Source organism: Eurytemora carolleeae, unplaced genomic scaffold (genome assembly GCF_000591075.1).
Source record: "Eurytemora carolleeae unplaced genomic scaffold, Eaff_2.0 scaffold100, whole genome shotgun sequence".
Classification (NCBI taxonomy): Eukaryota; Metazoa; Arthropoda; class Copepoda; order Calanoida; family Temoridae; genus Eurytemora; species Eurytemora carolleeae.
The window spans coordinates 152170-169473 of record NW_019396048.1 but is presented as its reverse complement, the minus strand read 5'-3'; the positions used below and the strand labels follow the sequence as shown (position 1 = coordinate 169473).

Genomic DNA, 17304 nt, shown 5'->3' with positions numbered 1-17304 from the left:
GGAGCTCTTAAATTGCTAATGTTCCTATTATTGTTCATGTTCCTAATACTGTGTCCGACCCACCTTAAATCCCTGTCCTAATCCTATTTTTTTGTTCCTAATTCCTAAACAATCTTTTTATTGTTCCTAAATCCCTGTCCTAATCCTTTAATTTTGTTCCTAATTCATGAACAATCTTTTTATTGTTCCTAAATCCCTGTCCTAATCCTTTAATTTTGTTCCTAATTTATCCCCAAAATTATATAGTAAGCAAAGACGACTGCTCATAAATATACAGTGCTCCCCAAAATAATATGGTAAATGATGATTACCATTCATAAATATAAGTGCTTCTTGAAAAAAGATTGCATATTAAGTAAATTCGTCTTCACTTCACCATTTTATTACTGTATGTTACTGTAAATGGAAGGAAGAAATAAGGAGAGAAAGAAAGGAAGAAAGAGAAAGTGAGAAAAGAAGATTTATTTTGTAGAGAACTGTATATTTATGAGCAGTCGTCTATGCTTACCATATTATTTTGGTGAGCACTGTATATTTATGAAAAGTGTTCATCATTTACCATATTACTTTGGGGAGCACTGAATATTTAAGAGAAGTCGTCTATGCTTACCATATTATTTTGAGGACTACTGTATATTTAAGAGAAGTTTTCAACGCTTATTATTTTATTTTAGGGAGCACTGTATATTTTTGAGGAGTTTTCAATTATTACTATTTTATTTTGGGAAGCACTGTAGTGTATATTTTGAAAAGTAGTCAATACTTACCGTTTTATTTTGGAGAGAACTTATAATTATGAGAAGTTGTCTTCATTTACCATTTTATCATGTATACAATTAATAACCCAAATTTAGACCATGAATAACCTTTCCTCCAAATGTCCTGACGGGAAAATATCTGTCGTAATAAACTATAATGTGTGAAAAGTTAAAAATCTAGTATTTTAGTCTTTAGTCATCAATTTTTACTCTTTTTGAGCATTTTAAGTCAAAAAAATTTTCGCCTGCGGCACGATTTTGGTTCCTAATTATGAATTTTTTGTTCCTAAAAAATCTTGCCCCCCATCACTTAAATCCTGTATCCGCCCCTAACAATATGGCTCCTTGGTTGGATTCACATCAGGCTCCTTGGTTGAATTCAAATCAGGCTCCTTGGTTGGATTTACATCAGGCTCCAAGGTTGGATTCACAATGGGGCTTCTTGGTTGGATCAGGCTCCTTGGTTGGATTCACATCAGGCTCCTTGGTTGGATTCACATCAGGCTCCTTGGTTGGATTCACAATAGGCTCCTTGGTTGAATTCACATCAGGCTCCTTGGTTGGATTCACATCAGGCTCCTTGGTTGGATTCACATCAGGCTCCTTGGTTGTCATGTCTGTTTCCTTGTTCACGAATCCCATCTGCAATCATTGTATACGTATACAACCTTTTTTTTTGTCAAATTATTAGATAAGCAATTAAAAGATTATATCTTGTGCAAAAGACTTAATTCAACATCTTTGGATCGATATATTTTAAAATTTGATCAGTTTCCGAATTCAATAAATTCAAGTCGCGTCTCAAATCAGCCAAACACCAGTTTTAATTGAGCGCCAGCTTAAATCTTGAAACATTGAATACGATTTTAAGTGGAACCAACCATATTTGAGCCGCCGCTCAAATTCTTTAAATTCGGCCTCATGTCAGGTCGTTTTAACAGGCTCATTTTCTTTGGGTAACCCTGCACAATTTGAATATATATATATATTAGATATAGACATTTTTAGGGGGGGGGGGGGGCAAGAAAAATGTGTATTATACTCAAGCAATAAAAAATCTAACCGTAACAACCGGATTTTCATGGTAAGTAGTCAACACATCTGATATCAAATAAAGAAATCTGTGCTGTTTAATATATAGATCACAATATTAATTAATTTACAATTTACATAAACATAAATTCATTATTCATCCAGAAATCAAATATGTACATTGTACGTATTAAAAAATCATGATATTTTTTTGATATGACACATCACACGATATATTTGCGGTGAACATGTAGGATTAATTGAACTGATAGTGAAAATACCTAAAAATACTTGATAAACCCCCTTTCCCTTTTCCAGGAATTCATGAATCGCTAAAATAGAAAACAGACTGGCGCGTAGTCCAGGGAGGGGGCCGGTACCCCTGTGCCCCCCTAGACATGCACCCCCCTAGGCCCCTCCTAGAGCCAGAGGCAGGCTCTAATTTATGAAACAGTAAACTTACATGTATATTCAGAGTTTTTACTTTTCTTATCAATCGACATTGTCACTATTTGTCCATTTTATGATTATTTCTCTAAATCATTCAGACGTCCTGGACCAGATTTTCAATGAGGATATTTTAAAAACATTTCTTTAAAAAAACCACGAGTTCTTGAATTTGGAGGCTTTTATTTATTTATTGTCAATTCTAATGGAATGCTTTTTTAACCCGTTTTTTAATGGTTCAAATCAGCTGCATGTTCCCATAACTTCTTACCAAAATTTCTTTTAGTTTTCTTATTTTAACCCATGATTGAACAATCTTCATCATCAATATGTATAATGTAGATGAAAACATTACCCACCGGGCCTATTCATTGGTTAGGGAATATTTAAATTTACATCTTTTCTCTCGCATAGCGCCACAAATACAGATTTAGGTATCGTGAAAAGCTTTAAATAATACTGTCTCCAGTGTAATCTAGTCATGATGTAATATAAAATGATAAAAATAAAAATAAAAAAATTTTAAAGGTTTTTGCTCTTTTACTACTAGATTTTATTATGGTATGATAGGATAATTATGGTCAGATGACTAATAGTCAGCCTTCAGGTAGATTAATATAGATTTTAAACTTTATTTTTTTTCTAAATACCAGTTTTTAATTGTTGAATTTTACTTTATTTGAATTAAAGATAATATTATATAATGTTATAAAGGTTTCTACAAACAATCAGATTGAAGTATTAAATGCAAACATATTAAAAGAGACAGTGCAGAGTGGTTTCAAGAAACCCTCAGCTCTTGCTTAAAGATGGCAATACCCGATTTACAACGGCACTGTTAAAATTAATCAATTATGAATTAAATATCCACGTTTTTGTTTCTTTGAACTACACTTGCTCTCAAGAAACAATGGAGAGATTCTCGAAAATAAACACTTTTCTTTGTCAGTTAAACGACGGTATTTTCTACATTTTTGAGCAGATAGAGGTTTCAAGGCCGGGTATCTTTGTAAATCGAACATTGCCATCTTTTCATGGAGGGTCACTCAAAATAACGCTTACAGTCCCTTTAAATAGATATGTCTATATTAAAACACATCTTGATAATGATTGATCTTATTTCTTTGATCTTCTAGAAACTCCAGAACATTCTTGTTTTCTCCTGTTCATTGCTCTAAATTAAAAGTAAACTGAATTTAAAAACTTGATGTTATACTCTGATTTGAAAATATACTTTGATTTATGGCATTTCCGTCGATAAACACCTCTTCAGGTTTACAGTAAGGCTAACTAGAAAATTGAATAAAACCATCATCAAAAAACTTGATTTTAATAATTTTCAATTGTTTTTTTTTATTTTCCAGTTTTTTTATTTTCAGTTCTCTATTTCAGTTTTCTTTTTTCAATTTTCAATTTTCAATTTTCAATTTTTAATTTTCAATTTAAATTTTCACTTTTAAATTTTCAATTTTAAATTTTCAATTTTTAATTTTCAGTTTTTGATTTTTAAATTTTAATTTTTGATTTTAATTTTTAATTATCAATTTTCGATTTTCGATTTTCGATTTTCGATTTTCGATTTTCTGTTTTCAATTTTCTATTTTCTATTTTATATTTTTGTTGCAACAAACCTGAAGAATCTTTGGTAGAATGACAGCATCAATACTGTGCATTATTCCATTTTCAGCCACAATATCACACCTATATTATTTATTCATTATTTGTTATATCATTTAAATATTGTTTTATGATTCCAGTTCCATCGACAACCTCACAACAGTTTTAATAATCATGCATAGATTTAAGACTGACTCAGCTTTAAATAAATGCAACGCTTGATTTGACTTTTCCTCAAGAAGTCTTTACGATTGTTTGTAGCAAAGTTTTGAGAAAGTCTTTGGCAAAACTCTCTTAGATTTTAGCATAAAAGCTTGCAACCTTAGGATCACTGTGGATTATATAATCAACATATTGTATTTTAAAGATTCCCTTTGTACAGTGTAACAGTGAATAATACCTCTCAATAATTCCATTTGTATAGTGTAATATATGAAAAAAATATCTTTCTATGGCTCCCTTTGTATACAACGTGTACCATGCTATTATATAAAAGAATACCTCTCAATGCTTCCCTTAGTAATACAGTGTAATGTAATTTATAAAAGAATACCTCTCAATAATGGTTCCCTTTCTATAGTGTAATATATAAAAGAATAACTGTCTTGGATACCTATGTACAACGTGTACAGCGTGTAACATATAAAAGAATTCCTCTCAATGCTTCCCTTAGTACAGTGTGATGTAATGTATAAAAGAATACCTCTCAATAACGGTTCCCTTTCTACAGTGCAATTTATAAAAGAATACCCCTCAATGTTTCCCTTAGTACAGTGTAATGTAATTTATAAAAGAATACCTCTCAATAATGGTTCCCTTTCTATAACAGTGTAATATATAAAAGAATAACTCTCTTGGCTACCTATGTACAACGTGTAACATATAAAAGAATTCCTCTCACTGTTTTCCTTATTATAACAATCTGATGTAATTTCTAAAAGAATACCTCTCAATGGTTCCCTTGTTAACAAGAACTCTCCCTCCAGAAGTTCTCCTTAAATGTATACTATGACCTCCAATAGTCCTCTCTCCTCTAAAGACATTTTAAACTTAAATAGACTGTAAGCGTAATTTCATGTGAAGATGGCAATTTCCGATTCACTACGATACCCTTGGAACCTTAATCTGATCATAAATGTAAAGATTGCGTCCTGACTCAAATTATTTATTTCTGATAATTCTACATTGTGTAAACAAGAAATGTGCAATTCGCTTTTGCTGATAACCCGCAAAGGAAAATAAACAGTTTGAAGAAACAAAAACATGGATATCTAATTCATACTATTCATGGACGAAGCTTTTAAGGGTACCGTTGTGAATAGTGCATTGCAATCTTTGCATGGAGAGTCACTTGAAATTACGCTTACATCCCTTTTCATGGAAACATGGAAATATGGGGAATTAAGTGCAAGATATTGCAATTGTTTGTCTAATATCACAAAACATAAAATTTCAGCAGAGCTGTAAACTTTAGATTGGGATATCCTTAATCCGGAGGCCAAATTTAAAGAATTTGAGCCGTGGCTCATATATGGTTGGTTTCATTTAAGCCGGCGCTCAATTGAAACAGGTTTTTGGGGGATTGGAGACGCGGCTTAAAATTCTTAAATTCGGACTCAGGTCAGTTGATTAATATGGAGATTAATAACAAGAGGAGAACAAGCATTATTTAATCTGGAGATAAAGAAAAAATAAGATCAAGCATTAATCCCGGTACTCACCATTCAAAAGTTCCCAACTCTGATCATAGAGTATACATGACGGAATATATCAATTCTCCAACTTACCACAAAATGACAAATCATGAATAATTAGAAAGAAATAAATCCACATAATAAACATCTTAAGTAAATTTAAAAGTTTATTTTAGCTGATTTTAATTTTTTAATTCTGTTTAAACCTGGAAAAAAGAAGGTAGCTTGGAACTGCTGAACAACAAACTAAAATAACGTAAAATAAAAATCTTGTTATTATTTTTATCTTGCTACCCATATTATTTGTCCTTTTTTCAATGAGACATTAGCTGAAGTGCCCGGAGTTGCCCGTCAATTAAAAAAAAATTTGAATTTAAAAAACGATTTATGAAAAAAAAACTTTTTTTAGCCTTTGTTTCTTCCCCAAGGGTAACCATTATGGGTTCCCTCAAAAAAAAATCAGCCAATTTGGTCCAGCCGTTTGTCCAGCTATAGAAGCTTTATCTTCAACGTTAAAAAAATCGGTTCTAAAAAAATAGCCCAGCTTCAAAACATTTAAATAGAAAATTGGGCACGAAGCGCCTAAAAGCCTATTTATTTTAAAAAATTAAGTTTAAGATCAATATCCTAAATACTCACCAACATCCTGTACAATATGATTACGGAGCACGTTTTCGGCCATCTTGGAGTCTCCAAATATCTTGTGCTGGGATTCATCTACAGATAGGTGTTTATATATCGAACTTTGTATTAGCCTTCAGTAAATTTGACGGTTTTCGTCAGAGACCTTTGATATACAATATATCCAATATATTTGAAAATCCTCTAAAATATTTATAGAAATATTGTTTGCATGCAAATAGTTTTAAAAAGGTGTTTTTAAACCTCCACACTGCAATTCAACAATTAAATATGACGTTTTTCATTGTAGACCTTCCATGTCCAATAGTATAGGACTAAAGACCTGTTTTCTGATCAAAATCAGCCATTTTTTAATTGAAGCCCAATTGTACTTTGCCACCTATCTAATATCTTTTAAGGGATGACAATGCCAGGGACATGCATCAGTTGCAAGCTTAGTTTATAAATATACATACTATATATATATATATCTATATATAAATTTGGCTTGTCTGTCTGTCTGTCTGTTTGTTTGTATCCAATAAACGTCAAAACGGCTGAACCGATCGGGCCCAAATTTTTTGTGGGACATCTAGGGACCTGGAAACAGTTCCGTAATATAGCCCAGGGAAGTTTCCTGGGAAGGTTTTTAATTTGCCTCCAACAAATTTCAATTGTCAGTACTTTTTGAAAATCCATGACTCCAGGGAAGGTTTATGAATAGTCAGAATTTTAAAATAAGTCTGTGGAATTTTTTTTTTTAAATCCACGAAAAAATAAGAATAATCCGCAAAAATCTTTTTGTTATTGTTTGATAATTTTAAAAGAAAAAATGCCGCAATAGAGCGACAATTAAAATTTAAAATCGACGATAGGCGCGAAGCGCCCTGGACGCCCAATCTATGATATATTGAAGAAAAAAATATATCATAGATATATCAATTTAACCGGAATAGGGTTAAATTGTGACCTGACAACTTCATGAAAGCCTGGTTGGTGGGAGCAAAGATTGTGTATGGAGAAACTAACTCTTTACTGAATATCAAACAACAAATTAATTCATGTCTCGAAATTATTTTTCACATCACATTAATTTTCACTAAGCTTTAAACGAAAAAAAACTTTTTAAGAAGAAAGCTATATTTTGTTGTATTCCTAAGCTGTGACTCCTGGAGTAGTTTGAAGAAGGTGGAGTGCTCACTACTCCCCTTCAGCACCTCCTCAAGATTTACAGCTCCAGGTACCATCAATCTTAAAGGAACTATTTATATAATTGAACAAAGTGGAGTGCTCACTACTCCCCTTCAGCACCTCCTCAAGGTATACAGCTCTAGGTACCATCAATCTTAAAGGAACTATTTATATAATTTAAGAAGGTGAAGTGCTCACTACTCCCCTTCAGTACCTCCTCAAGATTTACAGCTCCAGGTACCATCAATCTTAAAGGAACTATTTAAATAATTGAAGAAGGTGAAGTGCTCACTACTCCCCTTCAGTACCTCCTCAAGATTTACAGCTCCAGGTACCATCAATCTTAAAGGAACTATTTATATAATTAAAGAAGGTGGAGTGCTCTCTACTCCCCTTCAGCACAAAGTTGATTATACCCTTCAAATATGTGCCAAAGAAAACAGATCCAATATCATGATGGTAGATCAATTTTAAAATAACTTATGATATATTTTGAAATACGAATGTACAATTTATATCTACTCCTATTGTTTTTAACATCAGAACCCTTAAATAATGATTGGGAGACTTTTTTCTTCAATTTTTACCGCATTTTGATCAACATTACCAACCCATGATTTCCCCAACATCGGGACGTTAAGATACTTAATATCCCTTGTATTACAATTAGGTAAAATAAAGATCAATCTGCAAAATGAGAAAATTCGCGTTTGAAATCTTAAAAGACGATAAAATTGTGCACATACTACACGTGCTTTTTCGGGAAATAAGATTTTTTCTTAAGCAAGGGTTAGAGATTGATGCGTTATGTTTATTTATTTCGTTCTTTTTTTTAATCATTCAGAATTTTTTTTATTCATTCTCAAAACTATCGTTCATTTTCCATTTATTTAGTTCGTTGTCTCTCGCTGAATGATCATTCAGTATAATCGTTCATTTAGATTAAAAACTGTTGGTTTTTTATAAACATGAGTTTCGTTCAGGAAAAAACTATTGTTCTTAGAAAAAATTGTTTTTTACAAAGTTTGTTCTAAAAAAACTTCGCTCATTAAAAAACGATCGCTTTTAAAGTTTCTTCTAACAATCTTAAATCGTTCGTTTTTATTTTTTTTTCGTTCGTTCGTACACAAAAATATCGTTCGTTCTTTGTTAACTAAACGATGCCCATTAAGGGTTCCCTCAATCAAGTAAACATACTATCTTATTTATCTTCAAATCTAAAGTTCTAAATTTTCAAATAAAAGTTATTATAATTTTTTACCTGTCAACAGTGTGGACATTCCCTCCACACACTCTCTCACCCCGGGACAATACTCTGCAAACAGTTAGAACCATAAAACTGTAGAATTCTTATTTTTATTTTAATTATGAAATGTCGCATGGGATTTAAGTTATTTCCCATATAGTACAACAATTGAAATTCACAAAATGCTTATTGATATTTCGAATTTTTGATATTTCAAATATATACGAAGGCGTCGAAAAATAATCGACGACTATTGGCTGTAATATCTAAATGATTTGTTTGGAATTAAATTGATTTCTTACGATCCGAGTTGAATATTGCAACTTTTTGAATTTGTATGGACGTTATGTTCTACGGTATGAGTCGTTTTTAACAATTTTCTCCTGATAGACGCAACAGATAGAAGAAAGATTAGTAGCGATCAAACGCGCTTATTTTTCGCCGTAAGCCTACAACCCCCTTTCAGTTTTAGCGAACACTCCCTTTAAAGAAATGCCCCAAATTGCGTCGGTATAAAGTAACTTTATCTAATACAAAATTTGGAAGATATCGTCGTTTTTCTAGAAGCTTAAACGTGTGTTTGATGCTAACAATATTCTCTACTGTACTTAGGGATATGTATCGTTTTATAACGATAGAAATAATTATAGTTAATCGTTTCTTTTTCTATTTTTTTTAACTTAAATTTTATTGTCAACTTTAATAAGTATTGCAAATGTTGTGTTAGTTACGGTAATTTTTGTGAAATTGGATACTGTGGAAATCGTTTCTTTGTTAAACAATAGTTCATCTTAATCTTGAAAACGATTCATTTTTACAAAAGTGACAATCTGTAATCGGATATGCTTCTCTATAAATGGTGAGACACTTGAAATAACGTCCTTAGTCCCTTTATCTACCTAGCACAGGAAACAGTTCCGTAATATAGCCCAGGGAAGTTTTTCTGCATGCAAAATAATAATAAAAATAAAAAACAATAATATTAATGATAATAATATAACCTTGTGAATTCTTTCTGAACATCTGGTCCAGGAAGAATATGATGAAGGATAATCTTCTTAAGTTCATTTTCATCTTCCTTTATCTTCTCTAAATCCTCGCTAGAAATCTGGTATACAAATTTAAGATTTTATATTTTTTTGTGTTTTCTCCTAATGTTAGTCATCTTTGATCTTTGATTTATTTGTGACATTCAGTTGTCAACCAGCTTTCACGTGTATGATTTTTGAAACAAGATTCACGCAAAAATTCTTCTAGTCCTAGCATTTCCGCAGTGTGGTCTGCCTATGCTGTGCAGTCAGTATTATACAGACACAAAAAACTTGAAACTTCTTAGAGTGGAGATATTAAGAATTTCGTTCAGATTTCAACTTTATATATGTATATTGTATTTAATATAATATAAATTAAACATAAAAAAATTCTGTTTATTTCATGTTTTGGGTGTCCATGTGATGTGCTGTTCACATTTCCTAAGATTTTACCAGAAAGTTGTCTATTCTTGTGTATTGATACATCACATTATTTTATTAGAATGAGATGATTCGTTTGTTAAACTGTCCCGTTTTGCTTTGTCTATAGTCTGTACATGTGTAATGTACTGCTTGCTTTGTCTATAGTCTGTATATGTGTACTGTACTACTTGCTTTGTCTATAGTCTGTATATGTGTACTGTACTGCTTGCTTTGTCTATAGTCTGTATATGTGTACGGTACAACAAATTACGCAAATTACGGAGGGTCGGAGACATAAATTACACTCCTAAGATCACATCCCCAGAGAAGCGTTTAGACCTGTCATGATAGCTTTTTTATCCAGAGGGAGAGGAGGGGGTAATTCTTGAGACTATATTTCCCTGTTAGAAAAAGGCATATTTATCGGTTTTTCTGACTTACTTTTGCATTTTTTAAAATCTGTCTAAATCCTGAGCTGAAAACTTTAAAATGGAATATCCTTAATCCCAATCGATTAATTAATTTGGAGATTAATAACAAGAGCAGAACAAGTATCATTTAATCTCGAGATGAAGAAAAAGAGTTGATCAAGCATTAATCCCGATATCCACCATTAAAAAGTTTCCAGCTCCGAAAACATTTATATTATGCAGAAACACCCCCTCCCTCATTCTTTAGAGGGTGATTTATTGTTGCTATTATTATTAACATGCGGTTATTTATATTGACAGTCATTAAGTATTATTAGATAGATCAAATTCTCTTCATCAAACATTAATTAAAGTAAGACAAATTGTTAATACTAGCTGAAGTTCCCGGCGTTTCCCGTGAATTAATTTTTTTAAACCTATGTTTTTTAGCATATGTTACCCCCATACCCCATTCACCAGTACTGTACAACATACCTGATTCATGGCTTTGTTCGAGGGTAGGAAGAGAGTAAAGTTTTCCATGTGGTTTAGCTGATTTTTCAAATCAGTTTTCTCTATCAGTTCTAAGCAAATAAGGACAATTTAAAACTTTTTGGCTAAAGAATGGATGATAAGATATGTGACCAAAATAAAGTGTTTTGGTGTTCAGATTGATAATCAAAACAATTTGCTTTTTTTGATTTTTCCACAAAAAGATGTTTTTGAAATCTTATCTATCCATCTCTTTTTTTCCGAAATAAAGGTAAGGGTTTCCAATGCAAGTGGAATTTACTTTACTATATACAAATGTGGCGAAAGATAATCGATGACTATAGGTTGTAATATCTGAATGATTTGTTAGAGATTAAATTGATTTTTTACGGTCTAAGTCATATGTTGCAATTTTCTTAATTTGTATGGGCGCTAAGTTATTCGGTATGAGACGTCTTTAACAAATTTCTTCTTATAGACGCAACAGATAGAAGTAAGATTAGTGGCGATCAAAAGCGCTTTTTTATCGCATTAAGCCTATACCCCCTTTCATCTTTCGCGAACACTCCCTTTAAAAATTCAGATGACTACAATTTTATACATTTATAACATAAGTTTCTAAACTTATTAAACTCTCATCCATTTCGAATATCCCTGTCTAAAATGTAAAAATGTAAACCTAGGAATTTAACTGCGTTTCTTCTCTTCAACTCTTCTTCTACTGTTTTTGCAGATGATGGGATGATAACTGATTCAATTACATGAATCACACCATTAGTTCCAACCACATCCTAGATAGTAATTAAAGTAATTATAGTAATTAAAGTATTTCAAGTAAGCCAAGTGATTAATTTGTAAATAGAGTAATTAAGTAAAATAAGATATTAAAATAAAGAAGTAATTAAAATTAATTAAATTAAATAAAGTAATTACAGTGATTAATGTAATTAAAGTAATTAAAGTAATTAATATAATTAAAGTAATTGAAGTAATTAAAGTAGTTAATGTGATTAAAGTAATTAGAGGAATTAAAGTAATTAAAGTAATTAAAGTAATTAAAGTAATTAAATTAATTAAAGTAATTAAAGTAATTCAAGGAATGAAAGTAATGAAAGTAATTATAGTTATTAATTAATGAAGGTAATTAAAATAATTTATGTAATTAAAGTACGGTGGTAGGCGATTAAATCAATACAATAAAGACGACTTTCGATTTAAATTTTGATTTAAATTAAGCTTTTAGACAGTATTGATACACATGAAAATAAAATTCCAGAGAAGCTGTCAATTAAAAAAGCTTCTCTTTGATTACTTGTAAACTTGTAATTCGAAAAAGCTTCTTAACAATCAAAACTTAAATAAAAAGTAGTCTTCATTGTATTAATATAATCGCTTACCATCGTAATTAGAGTAATTGAAGTAATTAAAGTAAATAAAGTGATTAAAGTACCTAAAGTAATGCAAGTGATGTAAATAATTTAAGTAATTCAAGTAGTTAGAGTAATTAAAGTAATTAAAGTAAATAGAGCAATTAAATTAATAAAGTAATTAAAAAAATTACAGTAATACAAATAATTGAAGTAATTAAAGTAATAAATACATTGAAGTAATTAAAGTAATTAAAGCAATTAAAGTAATTAAAATAATTAAAATAATTAAAATAATTAAAGAAATTGAAGTAAATAAAGTAAATAAAGTCATTGAAAGAATTCACTATTTGGTTACCGCAGTGGCATGTACAATTAAGAGAGAGTTACTTTATACTCGTGTATCTCTATTAAGTGGTGCACGATTATTGACTTTTATTTGTTGCAGACATGATTAAGGCCATTGTAAGAAATTAACACATGCTAAGATAGAACAAAGACGACATCTTCCTCATTGTTACTAAGGAACAGGTGAATAGAAAATAGAGTGTCACTTAAAAATACGGTTACAGTCCCTTTAATCTTTTTAAATATAACCCTTTTTAATTAGAACTTTGTTCTGTATATAAATACAGTTGGAAATATGGTTACAATCCCTTTAATCTTCTTTAATTATATACCTTGAAAATTAGCTCCCTGTTCTCTATATAGATACGGTTGGAAATATGGTAACAATCCCTTTAGTCTTCTTTAACTATATACCTTGATAATTAGCTCCTTGTTCTCTATATAGATACGGTTGGAAATATGGTAACAATCCCTTTAATCTTCTTTAATTATATACCTTGATAATTAGCTCCTTGTTCTCTATATACACCTTTTCATTTTCATCTCGTCTAAAATCTACAGTTTCTTTCAGGAGGTTGGATACCTTAACAGATAACAATCAACAGTTAACAGTTAACAGCTAATACTGTATACCTTGATATAACCAGATACAGCTCCTGAGCAGACTACTGTATACCTTGACACGTCTAGATACAGCTCCTGAGCAGACTACTGTATACCTTGACATAACCAGATACAGCTCCTGAGCAGACTCCTGTATACTTTGACACAACCCTGTATACCTTGACATGACCAGATACAGCTCCTGAGCAGACCACTGTATACCTTGACACAACCAGATACAGCTCCTGAGCAGACTACTGTACCTTGACACGATCAGATACTGCTCCTGAGCAGACTACTGTATACCTTGACATGACCAGATACAGCTCCTGAGCAGACTACTGTATACCTTGACATGACCAGATACAGCTCCTGAGCAGACTACTGTATACCTTGACATGACCAGATACAGTTCCTGAGCAGACTACTGTATACCTTAACATTACCAGATACAGCTCCTGAGCAGACTACTGTACCTTGACACGACCAGATACAGCTCCTGAGCAGACTACTGTATACCTTGACACGACCAGATACTGGATACAGCTCCTGAGCAGACTACTGTATACCTTGACACGACCAGATACAGCTCCTGAGCAGATTACTGTACGCCTTGACACGACCAGATACAGCTCCTCAGCAGACTACTGTATACCATGACATGACCAGATACAGCTCCTGAGCAGACTACTGTATACCTTGACACGACCAGATACAGCTCCTGAGCAGACTACTGTTGGGAGAATGTGAGATTGTAAAATATGGTTTCCACAGGATCCAGAGTCTAGCACCCTCTCCTTATCCATTGAAGATAGTTCCTGGAATACAGTGCATTTTCAATTTTACTGAAAATACTAAATACTATGAGTTATATTTTCTTTTTGGTTACGGGAATCTCAAAAACATACAATGTTCACCAGAATAAATCGGGTTATGATTACTAAACGTTTTTACCTTTCAAATGTGAATATTAATATACGTAAATAATTAAATCGACATATCCTATAAAAGTGTCCTTTGTATATATATATTTTACGACGACATTTAAATATTAAGAATTTAATAACTGGAACAAACAATTTTGAAATCATTAAATATATTATTTACAGCCTTTTCCCTCCTTTACCCCTGTTATAAGAAATGCTTTTTGGAAATTATGTAATATAAGTCCAAAAAAACTGTAGTCTATATTTGTTAAAACCTCCAATGGTAAGTTTGAAGGTCGTCTTATTAAAACAAATTGTTCATTAAAAAATAAACGAAAACAATTGTGTATTCAGATAAGAGCTAATTTACCATAAAAGGAGGCTTTAAAATAAAGTTTATCTATCATTTTGAGAAAAAAATTTCTGATCAAATCTAGACAAAAGTTAATTCTTGGTAAACATATTTTGTAAATACAAAAAAAAACATAATGATACACAGCTAATTGATTGGAAAAAGGGGGGACATGGTCATTCAGGCGGCAACCACTCTCACGTAGCCTTTTTTAAATTGGGAGATGGGGGCGAAGGGNAGGGGGGGGGGGGATGTCAACAGATTGTAAAAGTAATAAATTACATTAAAAGCTTGAAACAAGTTTTAAAATGACAAAATGTTTCCCCAACAAGATTCGAAATCCTAAAATTTTATTCGAAGATTTTGTTTGCACCCCTTTACAAAATATTACGATTGCGCCTCTAAAGCTTGGAGACAAATACGAAATTACCTGGAATGCCTTCTCTGTTGGAGCAAATACAGTGATTGATTGATTGGTTGAGTTTAATAGAGCTAAGGTTGTGGCATCTTTACAATCAAGAAATAAAAATTTTGAAATACTTTTAGATTCTTAGTTGAAAGATGAAATTTTAAATTACAGAGCTTAATTAGATTGTTTTTACAATAGCCTGAGCCAAGGTACCTAAAATGAATTTAGATCAGTCCCTTTTCGAAAAGTCCAGTGAAGTACATGATTTGAACTATTGTTCATTTAACAACACGTGGTGACATATGATATGAGAGTAATATTTTTGTATCGTGCGAGGGGGGGGGGGAGGAGGGTGTATTATTTTTCTATTTCAATAGTTCCTAATGAGGACATGAAGGTCTGGAATTGAAGATCTTCAGACAGAATTTCTCCTGAAAAGATCACGTTTATAAACCATGAGAAATAACAAAATGAAAACTTATTTTCAAACTCAAATTAAATTAATTTAATGCAATTTAGATCACAGATGACATAGACAGGACAACATTGTGAATGTTCTTTTAGATATTGTACTGCAGTCTGCTATAAAAATGTAAACAATTTAAACTTAAGTTTATCAAGTTTGTATCCTTTGTGTCTGGGATTACTAGGATTGATAGAGAAAGACAACATCCAGCCTATCAATTTTGATGGTCGGAGGCTTTTGTTTTGAAATTAAGCGTGATTTATTCCCATTATATTAAGAGATAGGCTTTCATATTTTGATTGAGTCAGCTGTTCTACACATTTTCCAGGATGTTTTATTTCGAGTAGGAATACATAGAGGGCATGGCTGTGACGTCTGCCATCCTGTGTTCAAAGTTTTCTTCTTCTTTCTTGTTTTTACACTTTAAGGCCTTTCCAACTAGTTCTTTTGAAATCGAGTTGTGGAGCAGGTAGGAGAGAGATAAGGAGGTTTGTAGGAGGAAGGATATAGGGGATTGCTCCCTGTTGTTTGTCTTTATTATACTCTTTCCGAGTTAGGGGATTAAGGAAAACCCATAACTGCAACCCTTATGCAAAATAGAGAGTGACGAGCCCTGAAATTTTTCTTGAGAGAAATCTTCCGTAGAAGTCTATTCCTCACATCTGGCCGAGTAAAAAACCGGCATTGTTAATGGCTTGTATACCCACGAGGGATTAAACTCCTTCTTTCAGTGCACCTAGCTGAAGATGAATTTTTGCATTGCTCAGTGAAATGGCCTGTCTATGAAATGTCATAATACCCTAAACATTGCCAAACTAAAAGTTTCTCTCATGTCCTATCTATCTGTAATCTCAGTTAAACACACGTTGTTTCACATTTAACACAAGTTTTGATGCACTTAAAACGAATTCAAAGGAGTTCAATAAAAGTTTTCCCTTTGAAATTGAAATAAAGACGGGCACGTGGGGAAAAAATAAACGTAGAAGAATTGCACGAATTTTAAAGTTTTCATTTTACAACCACACAAACGTGTTATCAAGAAAGCAAGGGCATACTGAGAACTGTCCGTTTATAATGGGTGAGGTGGGGTTATATGGGGGCTGATCCTTTAATTAAATAGTAAAATGTGAGCTCCTTCCCTTGGAAGTAAAGCAACAAAAAAAAAGTGACTTAACTCAAACTATAATTTTCTAACCCGCATGTGGCAGACCTTTGATATTTCAAAACAGTCAAGATCTTGAATATCAATTTTACATGATAAACTTGCAAATATAGGGAAAGGCGAATAAAGCATGAGAGTGAGATGAGTAATTAATTCAAATAATTAACCACTGCAGTGAATACTGAAGTAGTTTTTTTTGGGAATTTTAAATATTTTCTGTAAAGAAATTGAGTCTTTGCAACTCACTCAAATTTTTCAATCCCAATATATATTTAAAACTTGATGATGTACAACTGTTTATATTTCAAAATTAAATTATTTTGATTTTACAGAATTACTAGTTTGAATTCTCTAAGATCAGGATATTGTGTTGCACAGATAAAGGGATTATAAAAACAGAATCTGTAGTAAAAATTCAATTATATAAATACTTTATATCTAAATAGAGGGGGGGGATTTATTAAGTAAGATATCTAAAAGATTGATGAATATTGATTAATAATATTCTTCAAAAGTTTATTACCTACTGTTTGTGATGCAGGCTGGAAAACACGGTCAACAACGTGAACAACTCCAGTTGTAGTATGATGATCCTGAAGTAAATATTACAGTTGTAGTATGATGATCCTGAAGTAAATATTACAGTGTGGTATGATGATCCTGTAGTAAATATTACAGTTCTAGTATAATGATCCTGAAATAAATATTA

The 17304-nt window shown here is 31.9% G+C and overlaps 2 protein-coding genes across 2 annotated transcripts in view; both read right to left on the bottom strand.

The window, feature by feature from the left end:
• Positions 1-2890: 2890 nt before the first annotated feature.
• Positions 2891-9542, bottom strand: LOC111703630 (transforming growth factor-beta-induced protein ig-h3). The gene is made up of 10 exons (XM_023475635.1): positions 9506-9542; positions 8622-8675; positions 7669-7702; positions 7325-7386; positions 7140-7204; positions 6188-6265; positions 5755-5794; positions 4801-4887; positions 3869-3938; positions 2891-3411 (listed from the first exon to the last, which is right to left on the bottom strand). The coding sequence occupies exons 3-10, from the start codon at positions 7696-7698 to the stop codon at positions 3370-3372; spliced, it is 474 nt and encodes a 157-aa protein (XP_023331403.1). The 5' UTR covers positions 7699-7702; positions 8622-8675; positions 9506-9542; the 3' UTR covers positions 2891-3369.
• Positions 9543-9588: 46 nt separating this feature from the next.
• LOC111703446 (transforming growth factor-beta-induced protein ig-h3) overlaps positions 9589-17304 on the bottom strand; it is a 28274-nt gene continuing 20558 nt past the window's right edge. The window contains exons 16-23 of the mRNA XM_023475386.1: positions 17119-17188; positions 15348-15398; positions 14989-15065; positions 13979-14098; positions 13174-13260; positions 11642-11753; positions 10966-11054; positions 9589-9714 (exon numbers count right to left, since the gene is read on the bottom strand). Coding sequence (XP_023331154.1) covers positions 9589-9714; positions 10966-11054; positions 11642-11753; positions 13174-13260; positions 13979-14098; positions 14989-15065; positions 15348-15398; positions 17119-17188 — 732 coding nt within the window. The remainder of the gene's footprint in view (positions 9715-10965; positions 11055-11641; positions 11754-13173; positions 13261-13978; positions 14099-14988; positions 15066-15347; positions 15399-17118; positions 17189-17304) is intronic.

Excerpts from the sequence above, each read along its gene's own strand:
- LOC111703630 (XM_023475635.1), bottom strand. The coding sequence starts at position 7,698 with ATGGTACCTGGAGCTGTAAATCTTGAGGAG. Across the intron at positions 7,387-7,668 it reads GAGCTGTAAATCTTGAGGAG|GTGCTGAAGGGGAGTAGTGA; the intron begins GTACTGAAGGGG and ends AATCTTGAGGAG. Across the intron at positions 7,205-7,324 it reads CTCCAGGAGTCACAGCTTAG|TAAAGAGTTAGTTTCTCCAT; the intron begins GAATACAACAAA and ends TTTGATATTCAG.